This window comes from Hippocampus comes, unplaced genomic scaffold (genome assembly GCF_001891065.2).
Source record: "Hippocampus comes isolate QL1 unplaced genomic scaffold, H_comes_QL1_v1.1 scaffold132, whole genome shotgun sequence".
NCBI classification, from domain to species: domain Eukaryota; kingdom Metazoa; phylum Chordata; class Actinopteri; order Syngnathiformes; family Syngnathidae; genus Hippocampus; species Hippocampus comes.
This window is the reverse complement of record NW_017805467.1, coordinates 4,916,466-4,934,318: the sequence shown is the minus strand read 5'-3', so window position 1 is coordinate 4,934,318 and position 17,853 is coordinate 4,916,466. Positions and strand designations below refer to the sequence as shown.

Below are 17,853 nucleotides of genomic sequence, written 5' to 3'. Positions count from 1 at the left end.
AGAGATGCCAGTCAGTAAGCGAAGAGTAGTATTTTCAAAGTGTATTTTGGCTGCGCTGTGGTATGAGCATACAGTAATCCAAATTGAAAATTTTCAAGATTAAGCCCGCTATTTTAGTTGACAGGGACACATGCTCTGGGGGAAAAAAATGGTGTATTTTCATTTTCGTTACGGGTAAAATCTAGTGACTATGTTTGGGAATTTGCACCTTGCTGGGCGTTCCAGCAGACCAAGAACATTTTCCATCACATGCACCAGCGCACCACACAATTTGGTGACACAAAGTAAGTCATGAAAGTTGAGGTCACTGTTGTGGGAGACACTTTCTGCAAAATAGTCACCACAATGTGCATATATTTATGTTCTTGTTATGCACTCAAAATTTTATTTTTCTCACAAACAAACAAACGTATCAAACTTGAAGATTTTACAAAGACAATAGTATTGAGCATTACCTCTCTGACGGCATCTGTCTTATGTTCTGAATAGGTTTATGAAAGTCTTTTGTGAAAAGCAGTGTTGGATCATACTGCTAATTAAGGTAACCACAAAGGACTCTGAATGGAGTTCAAAAGAGTTCGTGATTTCAGCACACAGTACATATAGTAATTGATAATTTAGACTAGTGATGGTTGTAGAACCCTACAGTGGGTTATTTAGCATATCTGCCTCGAGTTTAAGCTCAGGCCTTCCTGTGTGGAGCTTGCATGTTCTCTCTCTAGTTATGTGAGCTTTCATGCTTGTTAGGTGCATTGAAGACGCTCTACTATTCATGAATGTGACTGGTTGTCTGTCTGCATGTACCCTGCTGGCTGTCGACCAGTCCTGGGTGTATCTCACCTCTCGCACAAGGCTCCAACTCACCCACAACCCTCTAGAGCGGTGCTTCTTAACCTGGGTTCGAGCGAACCCCAGTGTTAGAATCCTTTGTTCATGGTGTCGCCCCACCCTTTGGTTTTTGTTCCCTTTTTCAGTGTGGGCTGGACGCCTTCCTAATCAGTGCACCTGCCTCCCCTACACACCTGCGAGTCTTCATCTCATTCAGCCACTTGCAGCATAAAAGCCAGCCTGGACAGCCACCCGTTGCCAGTTCATCAGTGATCTTTCCTGCTCTACTTGCTTCTGCCAAGCTGTTACGCTGCTGCATTCTTGTACTCCTTGAATTGGTCATTTTGACTACCCTTCTCTTCCTGCCACCTCGACCTGTCCTACTTCCTAGAAATAAAACCCTTCTGAGTTCATTGTGTCTGCGTTTTGGTCTTGTGTTCATCCCTCACGAAGCTTACCAGTACGAACTGGCCACGGAATGGACCCAGTGGATTGAAATGACATCACAGTGTCTAAAGTTTAGGTATTGTGATGTCATTTTCAGGCAACAGCAAGTAAAAGTGGCCACTCCATGAGATGGATGAAAATGGATGGATTTTGCTGCTTAATTGATCTTCCACAAATGCACTATGAATGAGAATGCCATGTTTAGACTAGTGGGGGCGCATACAACATATTATTGTAAATACATATTTTACTTGACTTCCCCATTAAGTATTTCAATCACTCCTTGAATTTTTACTGTAGTTTTTTTCTGAGTTTCCAGTTTAAAACACACACACACACACGCACACTTACACGCACGCGCGCACACGCACGCGCGCACACACACACACACACACACACACACACACACACACACACGCGCGCACACACACACACACACACACACACACACAAACACATAGATACACTTTTGGTCATCTACGTTAAATCTGTATTACATGACAGTAGAATATTAAGAACATGATCTTTGAAAAAACAACTCTCTCTGGCCTCAATTTGATCCCATCCATCCATCCTTATCGTGAAGAGGATCACAGGGAGTTACTGGAGCCTCTCCCAGCTGACTTCGGGCAGAAGGCAGACTACACTGTGAACTGGTCGCCAGTCAGTCGCAGAGGACATATAGAGAGAAATGACCATTCACACTCATATCCACACCACTGAGAGGGAACCGATCCCACTCTGCCCGCATACAAGTAAGGGGAGTGCACCACTCCACCATCAGCAACTTCAATTTTATTCATCTAATTCAATTTTAATATTTGTCAATTAGAGGACAGTCCAAACAAAAGAAGACAGGAATGACCTTTCTGAGGTTCCAAGATAGCTCAAGAGAGTTGTGAGACGCAAAGCAACAGTTCTACCCACTGGTACAGTCAATATATCACTCTGATAGGCTATTCTTGTCACGGTGGGATACGTTTTAAACGAATAATTAAATTAAAATTGGAGGCAAAAGAGGGGAAGGGTTTTTTTAACCGCAAAATACCCATTTTGGAGCGTGAGTACTTATGATATCATGACAACAATGCTACATTAATATATAATACCATGTCTAAAAATGGCTCATAAGAGCGACGTTTAGGTTTTATCTCACTCAGCTACAATGTAAAACAAAATGATGTTAATGTTTAGTTTTTTTTTTTTTTTGACACATTTAGAACAATAGTTATCAATGTAGGGCATACACTGAATAGCTGCGTGACGCGCCTGGTTAAATATTTGCAATAGTTTGTTCTTTAAAAAAACACATGGACAAAACAAAGTTGTATCGGTGTACAAGTACATTTATGCTGATGAAAGATTTCCCAGCTGTTCATGAAGGCGTCATTACACGTCGATCCATTGATCTCTGCTCCGGACGTCTGTAGGACTCCCGAGTTTCCACGCCCCCTACTTTCACCCCTATTGTGGAGAATCTCGGGCTCACACACGCACACGCACACACACACACACGCTGCCAGCCCTTCTGGAGTTCGAGTTGGGAGGTCAAGCTTTTTTGAAGAAATACTTCTCTTCTACTCATGGATATATTTTATTCTCTTCAGGGAATTCGAAGAAGGGCAATGGTTTGCGTCGCCAGGCATTTCGGAGTGTCATCCGTGAGGGAAAGGCCACACATACAACACAGCACAAAGTTGTGAAAAAAAAGTAGTTCCCCTCTTCTTCTCGCTCACACTCGGTGCTTGTCCGCTTTGAGGTTTCCCGACCATCATGGAGAGGCGGACCAGGCACAGTACTTGGGCTTTGACGCCGAAACGACGCGCTCCTTTCCGGGCTGCGCTGCTCCGTCTTCGCGGGAGCTTGTCGGCTCGTTTGTGGAGCTTCGCTTTTATGTGCTCGGCTCTTTCTTGGGGATATTGTCGAGCCGACACGGAGTTTTCCATTCTGGAAGAAACCCAAGTTCTCTCCGAGCAGATAAAGAAGCTGTCCACTCAAGAGCTTGGAGTCTTTACTATGCAGGTAAATAGAATTTTGTTGTCGTTTGGCTTTCATGAAAACCTGTGGGGACTACTTGTGCCACTTTGGAGTGGGCGGAGCAGCCCCAAACCTGGCATAACAAGGTTAACAAACAAAAACAAAGAGGGGAAACGTTTTGTCTCTAAACTACTGTTATATTAGTGATGCGACGTGATGACAGAAACGTACGGTTGCTCCTAAACAGCAAGCCCAACGTGAGCTTTGAAGTTAGTCGGACGTGTTTATGTTGACCATCAACACAGTGGAGCTTCTCTTCGACCCCACAAGTCCCCAAAAGTATCTCTGCGCTACACATCAGCGCCTACATGCAAGCATATGCTAGAACAGTCCGATTTGTGAGCGTTGTTGACAATTTAATTTATCAAGAATATACGCCCAAAATACCCTGTCAATTTAGGTGTCAGCGGCGTGTGTGTTTGATGGGGATGGGGGGGGGGGTACTCCGTTGGTTTGCTAGTTAATTTATAAAGCATAATTTTGACAACACATGCGCATGCTGTATGTGAGTGAATTTGTTTGATCAATCATCATCTAAAATATGTCATCTAACACAGTTTATAGTCACTACATTAACAAGTGTATTAAATGATTGCATGCTGTTTTACATTTGCCCGTACATGCGAGATCCCATACAAATACAATTAAAACTTCTCACTGCAACATTGCTCTACGAAACAGGAAAACGCAATCACAACAGCACACATAATGCTAATTTGCTGTTTTTGTTTTTAATTTGTCAAGACAGAATGTTTTACACAGCGCTCTGAATCAGTCATATTAGATCGTGTACCTAATCAAATGTCCGTGGAGTATATGTGGTCCTGTCTGAAATGTGGAGGGCTGCCCATCCCATTTATGTTAATTCAATCTGCAGCGCTGTTTGCTGTCTCCAAAATAACCCCCAAAAATTGGCAAATTAAAAATTACATTCACAGCCAACTGCAATATTATCTGCTGTTTGGGTGGCTGTGCTGCCAATGCATACAATAATCGGGCATATTGGTTTATTTCTGAGTAGATCCAAGCAGTGGATGATACTGATTGATAAAAGGTAATTGATTTGACATTTTTGATACTCAAGCATCCCGGATTTCACACGTGAACTCAGATTTTAAATATAGAAACATTTGAAAACCACACACATTTATATATTTATATGCAATATGTGCTTTTTAAAAATCTGTAAAAACATTTCGGTTTTAGCTGATATAATCAATTGATGACTCAGTGCACAATCAAAAGCTGAGACTGCTTTGAAGATGGATTCATTGATTTTAAATAGAAAACGAATCAGTAATTAATGCAGTTTTCCTCGGCTTTGGTGAATTGTGCTGTTTGAAGAGGTCATCCTGAGCTTTGCAGAGGAGCGGAGATGCTTTCATGTTGATTTCCACCCTGCAGGACACAAAGCTTGTTTTTCCCCTAATGAGATGCCCTGCATCTCCAATGACTTCCTGACTATTAATTTGCAAAAGCATTGATTAATTATTGTCTCAAAATCTGTGGTGTAAAGTACCAACATCACCTTACCATATGCATGTAAGCAGAGCTTCATTGGGTCGCCAAATGGCAGGAGGTGTGCAGCGTTGGGGTGGAGGAGGTCGTGAAGCAGGAAGGCCGAAGGGGGTCGGGGGAGGGTGGCGGGGGGAGTACTTCAGAGGCAGAAGAGCTCACAGGCCCTGAACACAGAGGCGAGGCAGTGGGGGAGCCCAGGCCCCAAATGGTGTTTCATCTTCTCAGCTGCCACACTGAGATCCCTTTATCCTGCCTATGGGAGTCAGCTTTTAAGGCTTCCTCTGATCCTTGTGACTCTTCCTTTGTCACCCCTCCTCTCACTCACCTGAGCTCTGCTTGGGCCATCGCTGCTTCATTTGCCTCTTGTTATTACCCTGTTTATAATGCAGTCTGTATGCACCATGCTGACATCCTTTCCTGTCTTCCCACTTTTGGATCTTTCCTATTTGATCAGAAACCGGCGAAAGTAGGACTAAGTAAATAATGTTGAGTACCTGAAACGCAACTTTAACTCCATCTCCTTGAGCAAGACACGAAATGCTGATCTATGTCTTTGTGTGTCGTTTACGCTTGAGCTGAATTGATCAGAACAGCAGCAAAATCTGTTCTTAAACGGTGAAATATACTTGTTAGGCGTAGAAAAAAAAGTAGTGTGTTTCCGGTAACATGAAATTTCAGCATAGGGTCGGTAGGTCGGACAAAGTTTTTTTTTTTTTTTTTAATCTTTCCCCCCCCCCCCCCCCATCAAAAATGTAAACAAAATAACCATAAAACATAAAACAAGGAGACATTGAAACCCCCACTCGCCCACCAAAGGCGGCGAGAGAGTTGGGTACCCGGCGGCTGGGTGTTACAGCCATCTCGTTACCTCTGCGTCCCGCGTCCTCGACGCATAATTTTCCCATGGGACGCACAGTTCCAAATAATGTGCGTTTTTGGGACGCAAGGAAATTTTTCAGTCAAAACAAACAAACAAAAAAAAAAAACTACGGCAAGCCTGAGGATTTCACAGTAACAATAGTTACCGGTAGCGTGTCGTTTCCGTGGCGTCATTTTAACGGTACCGAAAACTAGTTTTACCATTAAAGTCACCGCACATGACTTGACTATGTGATCAACGCGATTTCACTGTGCCTCTATGTGTGTTTGTGGTGTGGTGTGTGAGTGTGTTTCTTCTAATTTACTTTCGTTTTGTTTTGTTTTCAGTGTTGGGGGGGACGCAACAGATAACGTTATGTGCGCATGCGGGTTGCTATTTTAGTCCGCAAACCGAGGAATCGCGCGGATGAAAGTTTGAGATGGCGGTGAAAAAAACTCACAAATGTCTACTAATTACGACATTTAAGAAATGGGAATGCCAGTCTGATTTTTCGTATGAATCGTCCAAAGGGCGTATCACTAAACTCACCTGGGATGTATGCACAGAACACGAGAGCGAGATACGACGAGAGGCACGATTACGAGGCAAGTTGGTCATTAGATTTGTAGGCTAATCGCTATGAAAAATATTATGAAACAGTTTTGGTTATTCAATAATTTACTGGTTGTAGCATGGTACCTTTATGAATAAAACATTCGTCACAAGGTGTAGTAATGCTAATGTTAACTGTTGGTCGAACTAATGATGACGTGTGTTAAATTTGAAGGCTGTTTGAAAAAAATGCAGACTGAAAAGTTTTTTTTCGAGGTAGAAATTCTCGGTCGGTCGGGTTACCGGAAACACACTACTTTTTTTTCCACGCCTTATGTACACTGTGTGTTGTTGGAGTGAGCTAATGGTTACATTTCCTGTCCTCCTGGTGTTATTTGGGAAATTAGCTTAATTGATTTTGTTTGGTCATGATGTTGCTCGTGATGTTTTTTTTTGTCATATATATTTTTTTCCATCCATCCATCCATCCATCCATTTTCTACTGCTATATATATATATTTCATTTGTATTTAATTAGTATTTCCCTTTTTTTTTTCGGCTGAGACAAGAGTGCAGTCTTCCTGACTGGTCCTGAAAGCTTTGTTATCGAGGCTAGAGCATCTCTCTTTAAAATGTAATGCAACCCCTCACTACCCCACCCTTCATTCTCCAGCAAATACGAAACTGAGAATTACCTAGCCAATGCGTCTGAGTCACCTTATTCGGTTTGGCACTCACTTGCGTAATAATAGCAGGATGTCAGGGTATTTGGCTGACAGTCAACATAATTAAGTCAACTCGCTCTGGAGGAAGGACTCAGATTTATGCTATAAAAGTTATTAAGTTGCCTGCAACTATACTTTATTATTATATTATTATACTTTGTGTGCCCGGTGTGGTTTGCATGAAATGTTCTTTTTTTCCTCACCTATCTCCTGACCTGCCCAACTACCTTGAACTGCAATGGAAGGGCTCTGTGAAATAGTACTTAATAGTACTTTTTTTTTTTTGCCATTGCAAAAGTTGCTTCCAGTTCGAATTCTGTTGAGTTGTCTCGGTGGAAAAATGGCGTTACATTGGAACGCTGCTATTTGTTTGGGACTGTGACCGGGCGACCTGCGAATAGTCAGCGTATAATTGACGCCAATTAAAACGTAGGCAGACTCATCACCATCTAGGATAAGCCCAATTAGGGTCGTGTCGTCCGGAAACTTGATCAGTTTTATGTAGCGATGGTTGAGTGTGGAGCAGTTGTGGGATAGGAAAAAAAAGGCCAGGGAGAAAGTACACAGCCCAGGGGGGTCTTGGTGCTCATGTTCTTTGTGTCTAAGACAGTCTTCCCTAGCCGGACATGTTGCATGTTGGCCGTCAGGAAGTCTGTGATCCACCTACAGATGGAGTTGGGCACCTTGAGCTGGGACAGTTTGTCCTAGAGTAGAGCTCGGAGGATGATGTTAAAGCCAGAGCTGAACTCCACAACATGATCCTGGTGTCGTTTCTAGGGAGTCTAGCTGTTGCAGTATGAGTTAGAGGGCCTGGTTGACTGTATCATCTTCGGACCAGTTTGGTCCATAGGTGACCTGCTGCAGGTCCAGGAGGGGATTTTTGATTCACTAAATTGGGTGAGGACGAGGCGCTAATAGGACTTCATGACTACAGATCGTCACAGATATGTTGTCGTTAAGTCCTGTAATGTGTGGCTTCTTGCTAACAAAGGACATTATTGGTGGACTTAAAGCAGGATGGCACATGGCTTGATTCCAGGGAGGTGTTGAAGCTCATCCACACAGTGTCTTAGGGTTATTTTCCGCTCAACCTTTTTGGAAGGTTTACTTTGTCAGAGTTAAGTGTGCATGCCACATTACCATAGAGCAACATTTTCCCTTTGTTCTTGCTGTGTTGTGAATCCAGAGTACATGAGCCATTTGAGGTTTTGCAGAACTCTACATCTGTTCTTTTAGAAAGTGTCCTTTTAAATGGTCTCACAAGGAAGATCTTAAACAAACAAAAACACACACACACACACACACACACACACACACACACACACACACACACACAGTTGTCATATTTGAGAAATTAATGCTCCCAAAACACTGTATGTGGGTGGCCGACTCATCCCAAGACATGTTGTTTTGTGAGGTGTGAGTATATGATGTTTCGGGCATAGATTTTTGATGTCACCAAAAATACAAATGGCTCTTCCAGTTGTATTTCATTTAGCTGGAAATGGTTTCTTCTTGTGCACAATTTCTATGTCACTTCATTAAAAGTTTCAGCAGATGGCATCCCAAAAATCATGATGCTTTTTTACCCTTTTTACTTCTGAACACAATTTCGGAGAGGACTCAGTGCCATATTGCCGTTAAGTAAATTTTATGACATTTTATGTTTTGCTGTCGACTGATAGGAATCCGATTGCAAGTTCTTCCACTTGATCATACACTGTATCAAAGGTTGCGAGAGGCAATCATAATCTAACGTGCACTGCTCTCACCTCTGATCCAATTATTTTTCACCGGGGAGCTTAGCGCAAGAAAATACAGTGATGACATAACGAAGTTCATTTAACCCATTCAGAATGTTGATATTCTTTTAGACCAGTCGGTATCCCTGTTTTAAAAAGCGCCAAATTGCCTCCCAAGAGTATCACTTAATCTTGACTACCTTTTGAATGTACCTGCAGCCTTTTTGCTTTGGCTACCTTTGTGCTGGAGGCCTGCGGGAAGAAAGATATAGTGAGAAAAATATTTTGTGAAAAGTCTCTCCCCCTCCAAGCTTCTAGACAACAGGACTCATTTTCATTTCAATCAAGCCCCTTTAATTCTTTTGCCAGCCTTGTGCATTCCCTCTTGGCTTCTGCCGGACTGTGGTCAGACCAGAGCAGGTTCTTTCCCCATTTGCACCAGCTGTGGGGGTTTCAATCCTTCTGTACAATTGTGGACAGATCATTTATCTGACTGTTTTCTGATGTTTTTCCCACATTTCTCAGTTGAAGATAGACACTCTCTTTGGCCTTGACTAGCTTGATGGTTTTTTTTTTTTTTTTTGCAGACTTGTCCGCGTTTGATTTTGAGGTGCTGCTTTGCCTGTTTTACATCTCTCCACCATCGTATGTTGACCTGTTTTCAAATGCCAAACTGCTGTTAAGAATCAACTATGAACATTTCCATGGTCGCTATCTTTGACCAAGATTCTTATACTTGGTCAAAATAAGATTCTCTATCTAGAAAACATTCAGTCCTTATCTGTTTTACCGTAAAAGTCAGGATGCCACTTACGTTTGTGCATACTTTCACCCTCATGTCTGTGGACTGCAACGATTGGAGACTTTTCATATTCTAGCTTCACGTCAGTTTACAAATGAAAATAAATAAAAAGGTTCTTTTTCTGTCTTTTTTGATGAGTCACCCTTTTTATGTCACATTATTGTTCTCCCATTCAACATCGATATGCACGCTGTGCATTTTCTTTCTCCACATAGCCCCACTCTCATTTACACACTTCCCGCAAACACAAAACAAAACAATAATAAATGCCCAGTAGGACTGGCAGAAAAGGATCTTTATTGTTGATCGAGGCTTTATTTTCCCTGCTTCCTGCCAGTGTCGTTGAGCCCCACAGGGACTGACTTGGAAATGTGACTAAAGAGAGCCACACACACCCCTATAGCAAGTTAGCCCTTCACTACCTTCATTGGGCGCAGCTTGAAATGAACTATCCTTGACAGAGTGATAGAAGGTAAATTGTATGTGTGTGGGGTGGGGGGGCTATAGAGTCAAAGGGGCAGCAAGTAAAATATCCCATTGGGAGTGCAAGGACTGAAGAGGGACTGGTTCACTCCCCTAGACATTAAGCTTTTTAAGGACCCCCATCCCCCGCAGTATACGCACACACACACACACACGCACGCACACACACACACACACACACACACACACACACACACACACACACACACACACGCACACTACCACTGAAGAGGCTTTGCATTCTCAATGAGGCAAGTGTTGGAGCTTCTGTTGTGAAGCACATCAGACTGTTTTCATACCATTGTTCCTTTTTTCCTGAATGTGTATATGTGCAAAACTAGGGCTGTGGTAAGTGCCAAGCCCCAACATAACAGTTTTGGAGTTTTGTTTTTTATTTAAGCATTTTTGCTTCTTCCCAAGGGCAGATGTGGTGTTGAGCTGTCCCTTGAACAGGATTGGTGCCAGGTTATGAAGCCCCTGAGCTAATGTGGCTAAACAGAAGACAAACCTCCTAGCCACACTTAGATTTAGATGTAGATATTGTTGTCTTGCCGTTGTCTTGTTATGTGCACCGCGCATAAGTGCAAATAGCAGAGACATTGTAGCTGAAATAACACAAAACACATTAAGGCTTCAGGGGAGACAATTTTGTTTTCAGGTTGTAGGCAGAGCTTGATAGCACTTTGTAGTGGTAGAACTGGGACAAGTTATCATCGGTAAGGAAGCTGTTCCTTGGTTGTCGGTTTGCATGCGTTGCAGCCTCGCCTCAAAAATCGGGATAACTGGGAGGATGAAAGAAAGTTTTCCGACAAATCTCAGAAGTTCAGTACCGTACTAAATTGTTACCAATTGTTTTTCACTTTCAACACTTGTTTCTAAGATGTATTTAGAAAAACAACAAAACAGAAATGTTTTTACAGGATCTTTAATATTTAAGAAATGTTAGTTTTTATTGGAGCATGATTTTTACTCAACATTCTTTTCAACACATGAATTAATAATGACCATTTTTTGTTATTGTATTCAAGATCAGTGTTAATGTTTCAATTGTGCAAATGTTGGTACAGTACTTGTCAAATGAGATATTTTTTAGATGGTACTTGCTGTAAAAAGAACGACTGCCTAAGATGAATAAATTATATATTTTTAATTATGTTACTATTATTACAGACATACTCTATGCAATATAATATCTGTATACAGGTAATTATAAACTATTATTTGCAACATGCAATTTTATTATATTATATACAGATTATAATGATGCTGACATTAAGTCACGATTACTGCATCATTACATCTACTACCACAAAGACGTCAATCACTGTGCATTGTTGGATTACACTGTGTACATTCGAGCTGCGATCATATGGGGAAAATGAATGAAAATATCAAATGAAATAAAATTAAACTGCATGGAGAACACACGTACCTGTGGTCTGCAGTATTTTTGTTTTGAAAAATAGTCCCTTAATGACCCTAGCCAGCTTTCCTCTCGTTGAAAGCAGTTTGATTCTCCTTCTTTTTCGCACGCACACACACACACACACACACACACACACACACACACACACACACACACACACACACACACACACACACTGTTGTCCTCAAAGTGTCGAAGCCAGGGTAATTTACACTAAAAAGTAGGAATTGATATGAAGACTTGTCTCCCGTTTAAATTGACTGTTTCACTGTGTCTTCGTCACTCATCCTGCTTTTTTTGGGGGGGTGTTTGGTCACATGACGGGGGGGGGATTCAAAGTTGAATGGACTCCAGGTTGCTGACTTCTGACTTCAATTAGCTCATTAGCCAAAGGCTTCACATACTTTTTCCACCCAGCACTGTGAATGTTTACATGGTGTTAAAAAAAGAAAAACACAACATATAATTGTTAGTGTGGTATTAGGTCAAGCAAGACTGTGTTTGTCTAATGTTGTGACGGAGATGATCAGAGCACATTGTATGACCAATTTATGGAGAAATCCACGTAATTCCAGAGGGGTCACATAATTTTTCTTGCAACTGTACAGTATAAGCATGTTTTTTTTTTTTTTTTTTTTTTTTTACTTTTATTTGGCGAGCAGTGTTATGTTACTACTGTACCAAATCATATGTTTAACGGGCCACGAAGAGAAGTGTGGGAATATTTGCATATGCACAATTGTGCTCTTGTTGTCATGGGTTTTGATGCAGATTTTGCCCGGGCAATTTTAATGGACAAATTAGCCCTTCGCCAGCGTGGCGAATTAGGGAAATATTGACCACGCCCACTCCCCATTTAAACTCGTTATTGGAGATGTGGCGAACGGGGAGGGCGAACCCTCCTTTAGCATCATCCTTGTGGGGATCACAGAAGCGCCAATCTATTTTTTATTGTGGAGACGTTTCTGTTTTTATGGTCATGTATTTGATCGTGCACTTACATCATGAATTGCACAGGAATTATTGCTAGCGTTTCCTGAAATCACACAATTGAGAAGGTCAAGTAGGTCTTGACTTTCTTCTGCCCCTGCAGTGTCTCCCTCATATGTGATACGTAATTCAATCTTGAAGCTCCTACCCCACTGAGCGGGGAACAATTGTGAGAGTTTTCGAAGGCAGTTGAAGTTGCGTTCACGTCAGAGTTCGTTCGAGGTGCCGAATGTTTGCCAAACGGATGTCAGACGCTCAGCAGACATTCACCTGTACTTATCTTGTTGCAAGGGAATTTTGGACATGTTGAAAATGTCCTTGCGACAAGAAGAAAATACAACAAATGTTGGAGACATCTGAGTAACTGATGATGGGATTACTTGATTGAAGTAAAAGATTGGCTAATAAAACTACACTGAATATTATTGGTTGCTGTGTTGCTGTCTGAATAGTTTGAAAAAGAAATAAATCTAAACATCATTAGAGTGTCTCTTCCTTGTCCCTTGCACCCGCACTTGTTGTAGGTGTTTAGTGCTCACGACCCCCCACAGATACTGGAATGCTCATAGTTCTGAAGAACAGTGATCAAGCCGTTTGTTTTGTTAGAGTTGGCTTGTTCATTTGAATGTCAAGTGGATTGGCTTGGAGAGGCAGACAGTTGGTGTTCCATTGTGAAAAGTCTTGTGAGAGCATAACTTCTCCTTGGAATGAATACAGAAGGTCGAGGAAAAACCTGTCCACTATTATATGTCTTCAAAATGGTATTTGTCCTTCTCAGTGGCTTGCAGTACATGACTGGGAGGAATGGGGGAGACAGTGCAGTCTTGAAAATGATTATCCCCAACTTCAAGGCTGAAAACACTTTTTTTGCCAATTAACAAGTGCAGGTCGTGAATAAAAGGCAGGACCCGGATAAATGTTTTGGAATGGTGACTTTTGAGTTTTGCTCATTTTGAGTCTAATGGTTACGGGGTCCTACATTAAACCTTTTCTGGTGATGAGCCATGTTGTGGTGGTCCTGCCAGACCCGACACTGGGTCTGTATATTCATGTTACCATACGATATATTTCAATGATTATTTCATATTTAGTGTCACTAATGTATTATTTCAGCTTTTAAGCAAATATTACCTCTGTGTAGTTACTTTTTACTCTGTAATGGACTTTTTGGCAGTATAAAATCGAACTGGATATTTAACATTCAACATTTTTTCGACTTTATATCTTGCGCAAGCCATTCCTTATGGAAGGATTTAACCTGACATGCAAAAAATATTTGCAGCACGACAAAAAGATTCATGACGATTGAGCCATTTTAGTGAATAGAGCTCCAAATATTGAATATTTACTTGCCAAAAAGCAAGAATATGTTGATTTCCATCCATCCATTTTCATATCCGCTTATTCTCATGAGAGTCGCCGGCGTGCTAGAGCCTAACCCAGTTGTCTTCAGGCAGTGGGCGGGGTACACCTTGAACTGGTTCCCAGCCAATCGCAGTGCAGACATCGATAACCACCCACTCTCACAATTACATCTAGGGACAATTTTGAGTGTTCTGTTCATTCGCCATGCATGTTTTTGGAATGTGGTAGGAAACCGGATTACCCAGAGAAAACCCACACAGGCACGGGGAGAACATGCAAACTCCATAAAGGACGGCCGGAGCCGTAATCGAACCCTGCACCTCTGCACCGTGAGGCAGACATGCTAACCAGTTGTCCACCGCCCCATGTTGATTTAATTGTATAGGACCTAATCTTTCATCACAGCATATTGAAATATGTGTGATTCTGTGACAGCATCGATGTGTGTGTGCGTGTGTATGTGTGTGCATGGTGTATGGCTGTGTGATATGGCTAAAATTTAATATCTGTATTTTTGCCAGATATCTTGATAATGATGTGATAAAAATGTTTGTATGTTTTTTTGTGAAAATTAAGCTGCTTTTTCAAAAATTTTTTTTTTTTTAAGAAAAACAAAATATCAATCCAAAAGGATGTGGAAAATGTTAAGTTTCTTGGAACTTAGTGACTAGCCATCAACATTAACAAAGTCATCAATAAATTTTAAAAATGATTATGTTCACATAGTATTACAGCCGTGCTCTAATTATTCATTCATTCATTCATTTTCCGAACCGCTTGATCCTCACTAGGGTCGCGGGGGGAGCTGGAGCCTATCCCAGCCGTCTCCGGGCAGTAGGCGGGGGACACCCTGAATTGGTTGCCAGCCAATCGCAGGGCACACAGAGACGAACAACCATCCATGCTCACACTCACACCTACGGACAATTTAGAGTGTTCAATCAGCCTACCATGCATGTTTTTGGAATGTGGGAGGAAACCGGAGTACCCGGAGAAAACCCACGCAGGCCCGGGGAGAACGTGCAAACTCCACACAGGGAGGCCGGAGCTGGATTCGAACCCGGCACCTCTGCACTGTGAAGTCGACGTGCTAACCACTGGACTACCGGGCCGCCTGCTCTAATTATAAATAACAAATGTATGCTACAACAGAAATGTTGTCTTTGCGTGGGTGTTAACATACAGTATACAGTATACTCTATGCATATAGTGGAAAGAGTCCCTTGACTGAAAATGGCGACATTTTAGTGTGATTTAATAGCATTAAAGCAATTGGCCTCACAGTGTCTATTTCTGCTCTTTGAGCATGTTGCTGAGGCAAACTGCCCTTGCTTGTAATAGAACTGTTGTCGGAGATTTTTCTCGGACAAAGTTAAAGAAATGACTCGGCACACAGGGAAAATTGTCTTCAATATCGGCGGAAGCGGATCTCTGAGAGCGAACGACGGTTTAGTTGCTCCGCGATCACACTCGATCGAGCTCCCTTCCCGCCAATTCAGACTTTTATTGTAACGTACAAGGAAAACACTGCCCCCGACATTTGCATACCGCGCCCCCGGTCCGGCCCCTCGGTAGTGATTGGTTACCTGAGTTTAAGCTTTGAACCACCGGTACATTGGCGCCTTTCTGTCTGGTCTACACTGTATCAACATGTTGCAGACTTTGCGGACGACAAATGTCGCCTGGGCGCGACGGGTGTTCTCAAACCGTCTTTTGTTGTTCAACCGCTGTTCCCGAATTATTCATTCCCCCTTTGTGACCGAATCTAGCCCTCTCTCCTCTGATCGCCCACCTGCATTGACGTGCTAATTGTGGACTTCAACACCCCTCCGCCCAGGTGGCCAGCACCTTTGTGCACAGGCATTTGGGGGTGCCGGATACGCACCCAAACATTTAGATGTGCCCAAATTAAATGAAACTTTAAAAATGATACAATTTTGCTCATAGATTCCTCTAACAACTGTTGATGTTATTGTTCACCCCAATGTCCATGCTTCCTGCTGCAATGTGTTTTGTATATATGTTTTAAATATGTTTTAAAGGGATACGTTGTTAATTTTGCTGTTTTCAAGAGTAACAAGTTAATATTTTGTCCATAATAAATTTGATAACTTCATTATTTTTCATGTACAATTAACACCTTTAAAAACATTTTGCCACTTTGACTGAAAATGACATCACACATGCTCAGGGCTCAGAGGACTTCATTTTAGGGGTTAAATTTGCCATTTTCAGGAGCATGTTTTTCTAGGTTAACCCCAGGGACCTGAAGCAAGGGTTTTATTCAACAATAAAAACATGACAACATAATAGGGCGGCCCATTGTCGGGCTGCAGTTGTCGAATATTTCAGTTTCAGAAACAGAATCAGATTTATTGGCCAAGTATGCAAGAAACACACAAGGAATTTAATTCCCAGTTACAGCCCTTTCAGAGGAACATCAACAAGACAGCAATAACCAACATGGGGGAGACGGAACGAGAAGCCTGGTGGGTCACTGTTAAGCGCCCTGATATCTTAAATGTGAAAGGAAAACAGTCGGGAAGAGGAGGGGAAAAAAACGATCGACTCCAACCATTCTTCTTAAATGGGGGGATGGTTTGAGCCAGAGAAAAAAACTTCAGCACGTGTAGTGTACATTCAAAAATACAGTACTGTACAACAGTTCTCGAGTCTTAACGTGTAATGCAAGGGTGGGTGAGAGAGGGATGGAAGGTGGGGGAGGGTCGCAATCTGTGAAACAAGCTGCACACAGTAAATGCGCTCAAGTCTCTTCAGTTGTGACAGGGGACGGAACAGCGTGAATAGGAATCCAGCGAGGACTTAGACATTGCATCTGCAACTGCAAGGCCAAGACCTTATCAGTCACAGGCTCGGGGAGGAGTTATGGAGAAGAGGAGCTCGGAAGACTTGTGTCTGTGTGTTTTTTTCCATCCAGGGGAAAGCACAGATAACAATTGTTTTGGGAACGGCCGGTCGGTCGACAATTTAAGACAGCGTTGAACTTTTTACTGAGATTTCAAGGGAATAATTGTGTATTCAGGTCAATGAATTTTTTTTTTTAACGTACCTGAGAACAAAAAAAAAAACCCTTTTTTATATAATCAACAGTTTTCATTTGTTAAATCCACACAGTGCATAACTGCAAACTGGATTTCATTGTGTAGAAACATAAAATGGGGCAATTTCAAACAAATATAAATTTAAACGTAAACTTAGCATTTCTTGTATCAAAAACATAAGGCACTAAAAACAAAACGGCAGATAGCATTTGAGCATGCAACATAATATTGTAGGTTCATGGCTGTGCGTTTATGAGGTTAAACCAGCGGAATAAGGAAAATATTCAGTAGTACACATTGTGGAAGTGCAGAAGGCCCTCAAATGAAGACACCTGGAGAGAAAACAGTTGAACTGGTACATTTCAGTTAAATGGTTTAGATCAGGGGTGCCCATTACGTCGATCGCGAGCGACCGGTAGATCGCAGACTGGTCCCAAGTCGATCGCGAGGAGTGTAGAGGAAAAAAAAAGCGAATAACCATTTGTGCGTTTTTGTGCATAGTAGTAATGTATTTTTTTGTGTTAATGTACACTACATTATATCAGTCTCATTTTCACAAAAAGTATTAAAATAAAATAAAGCAGGTAAATCTTTAACCTACGGTGGCGTGTGACCAGCGTCACCCGAAGTTGTGAGCGCTCAGCAGTGATCGGAGCTGTTGCACTATATGTTTTATCGTTATCATTATTCTCATTCAGAGTTTGCTTTGTGTACAATTCACCAATGGTACGGGCAAAAAATAGGAATCTGGAGGGCCGAGAGAAGTATTTTAAAACGGTAAGCGTGAGCTGCAATAGTTCATAGGCTGCCAAAGTGTGTCGCATGCCTCCGCGTCACGCTGTTCCTCATCATGGCGTGTGTGTGCGGTAACATGTTGATCGCGGGAGGTTGGTTGATCGAAAAGTAGATCTTCGGTCAAAAAAAGTTTGGGCACCCCTGCTGTAGCTCATCATGGCGTGTGTGTGTGTGTGTGTGTGTGTGTGTGTGTGTGTGTGTGTGTGTGTGTGTGTGTGTGTG

General features: G+C 42.1%; 1 protein-coding gene across 1 annotated transcript in view; it reads left to right on the top strand.

Moving 5' to 3' along the window:
* Positions 1 to 2,521: 2,521 nt before the first annotated feature.
* Positions 2,522 to 17,853, top strand: part of cachd1 (cache domain containing 1) — a 93,318-nt gene continuing 77,986 nt past the window's right edge. The window contains exon 1 of the mRNA XM_019875408.1: positions 2,522 to 3,297. Coding sequence (XP_019730967.1) covers positions 3,049 to 3,297 — 249 coding nt within the window. The 5' untranslated portion in view covers positions 2,522 to 3,048. The remainder of the gene's footprint in view (positions 3,298 to 17,853) is intronic.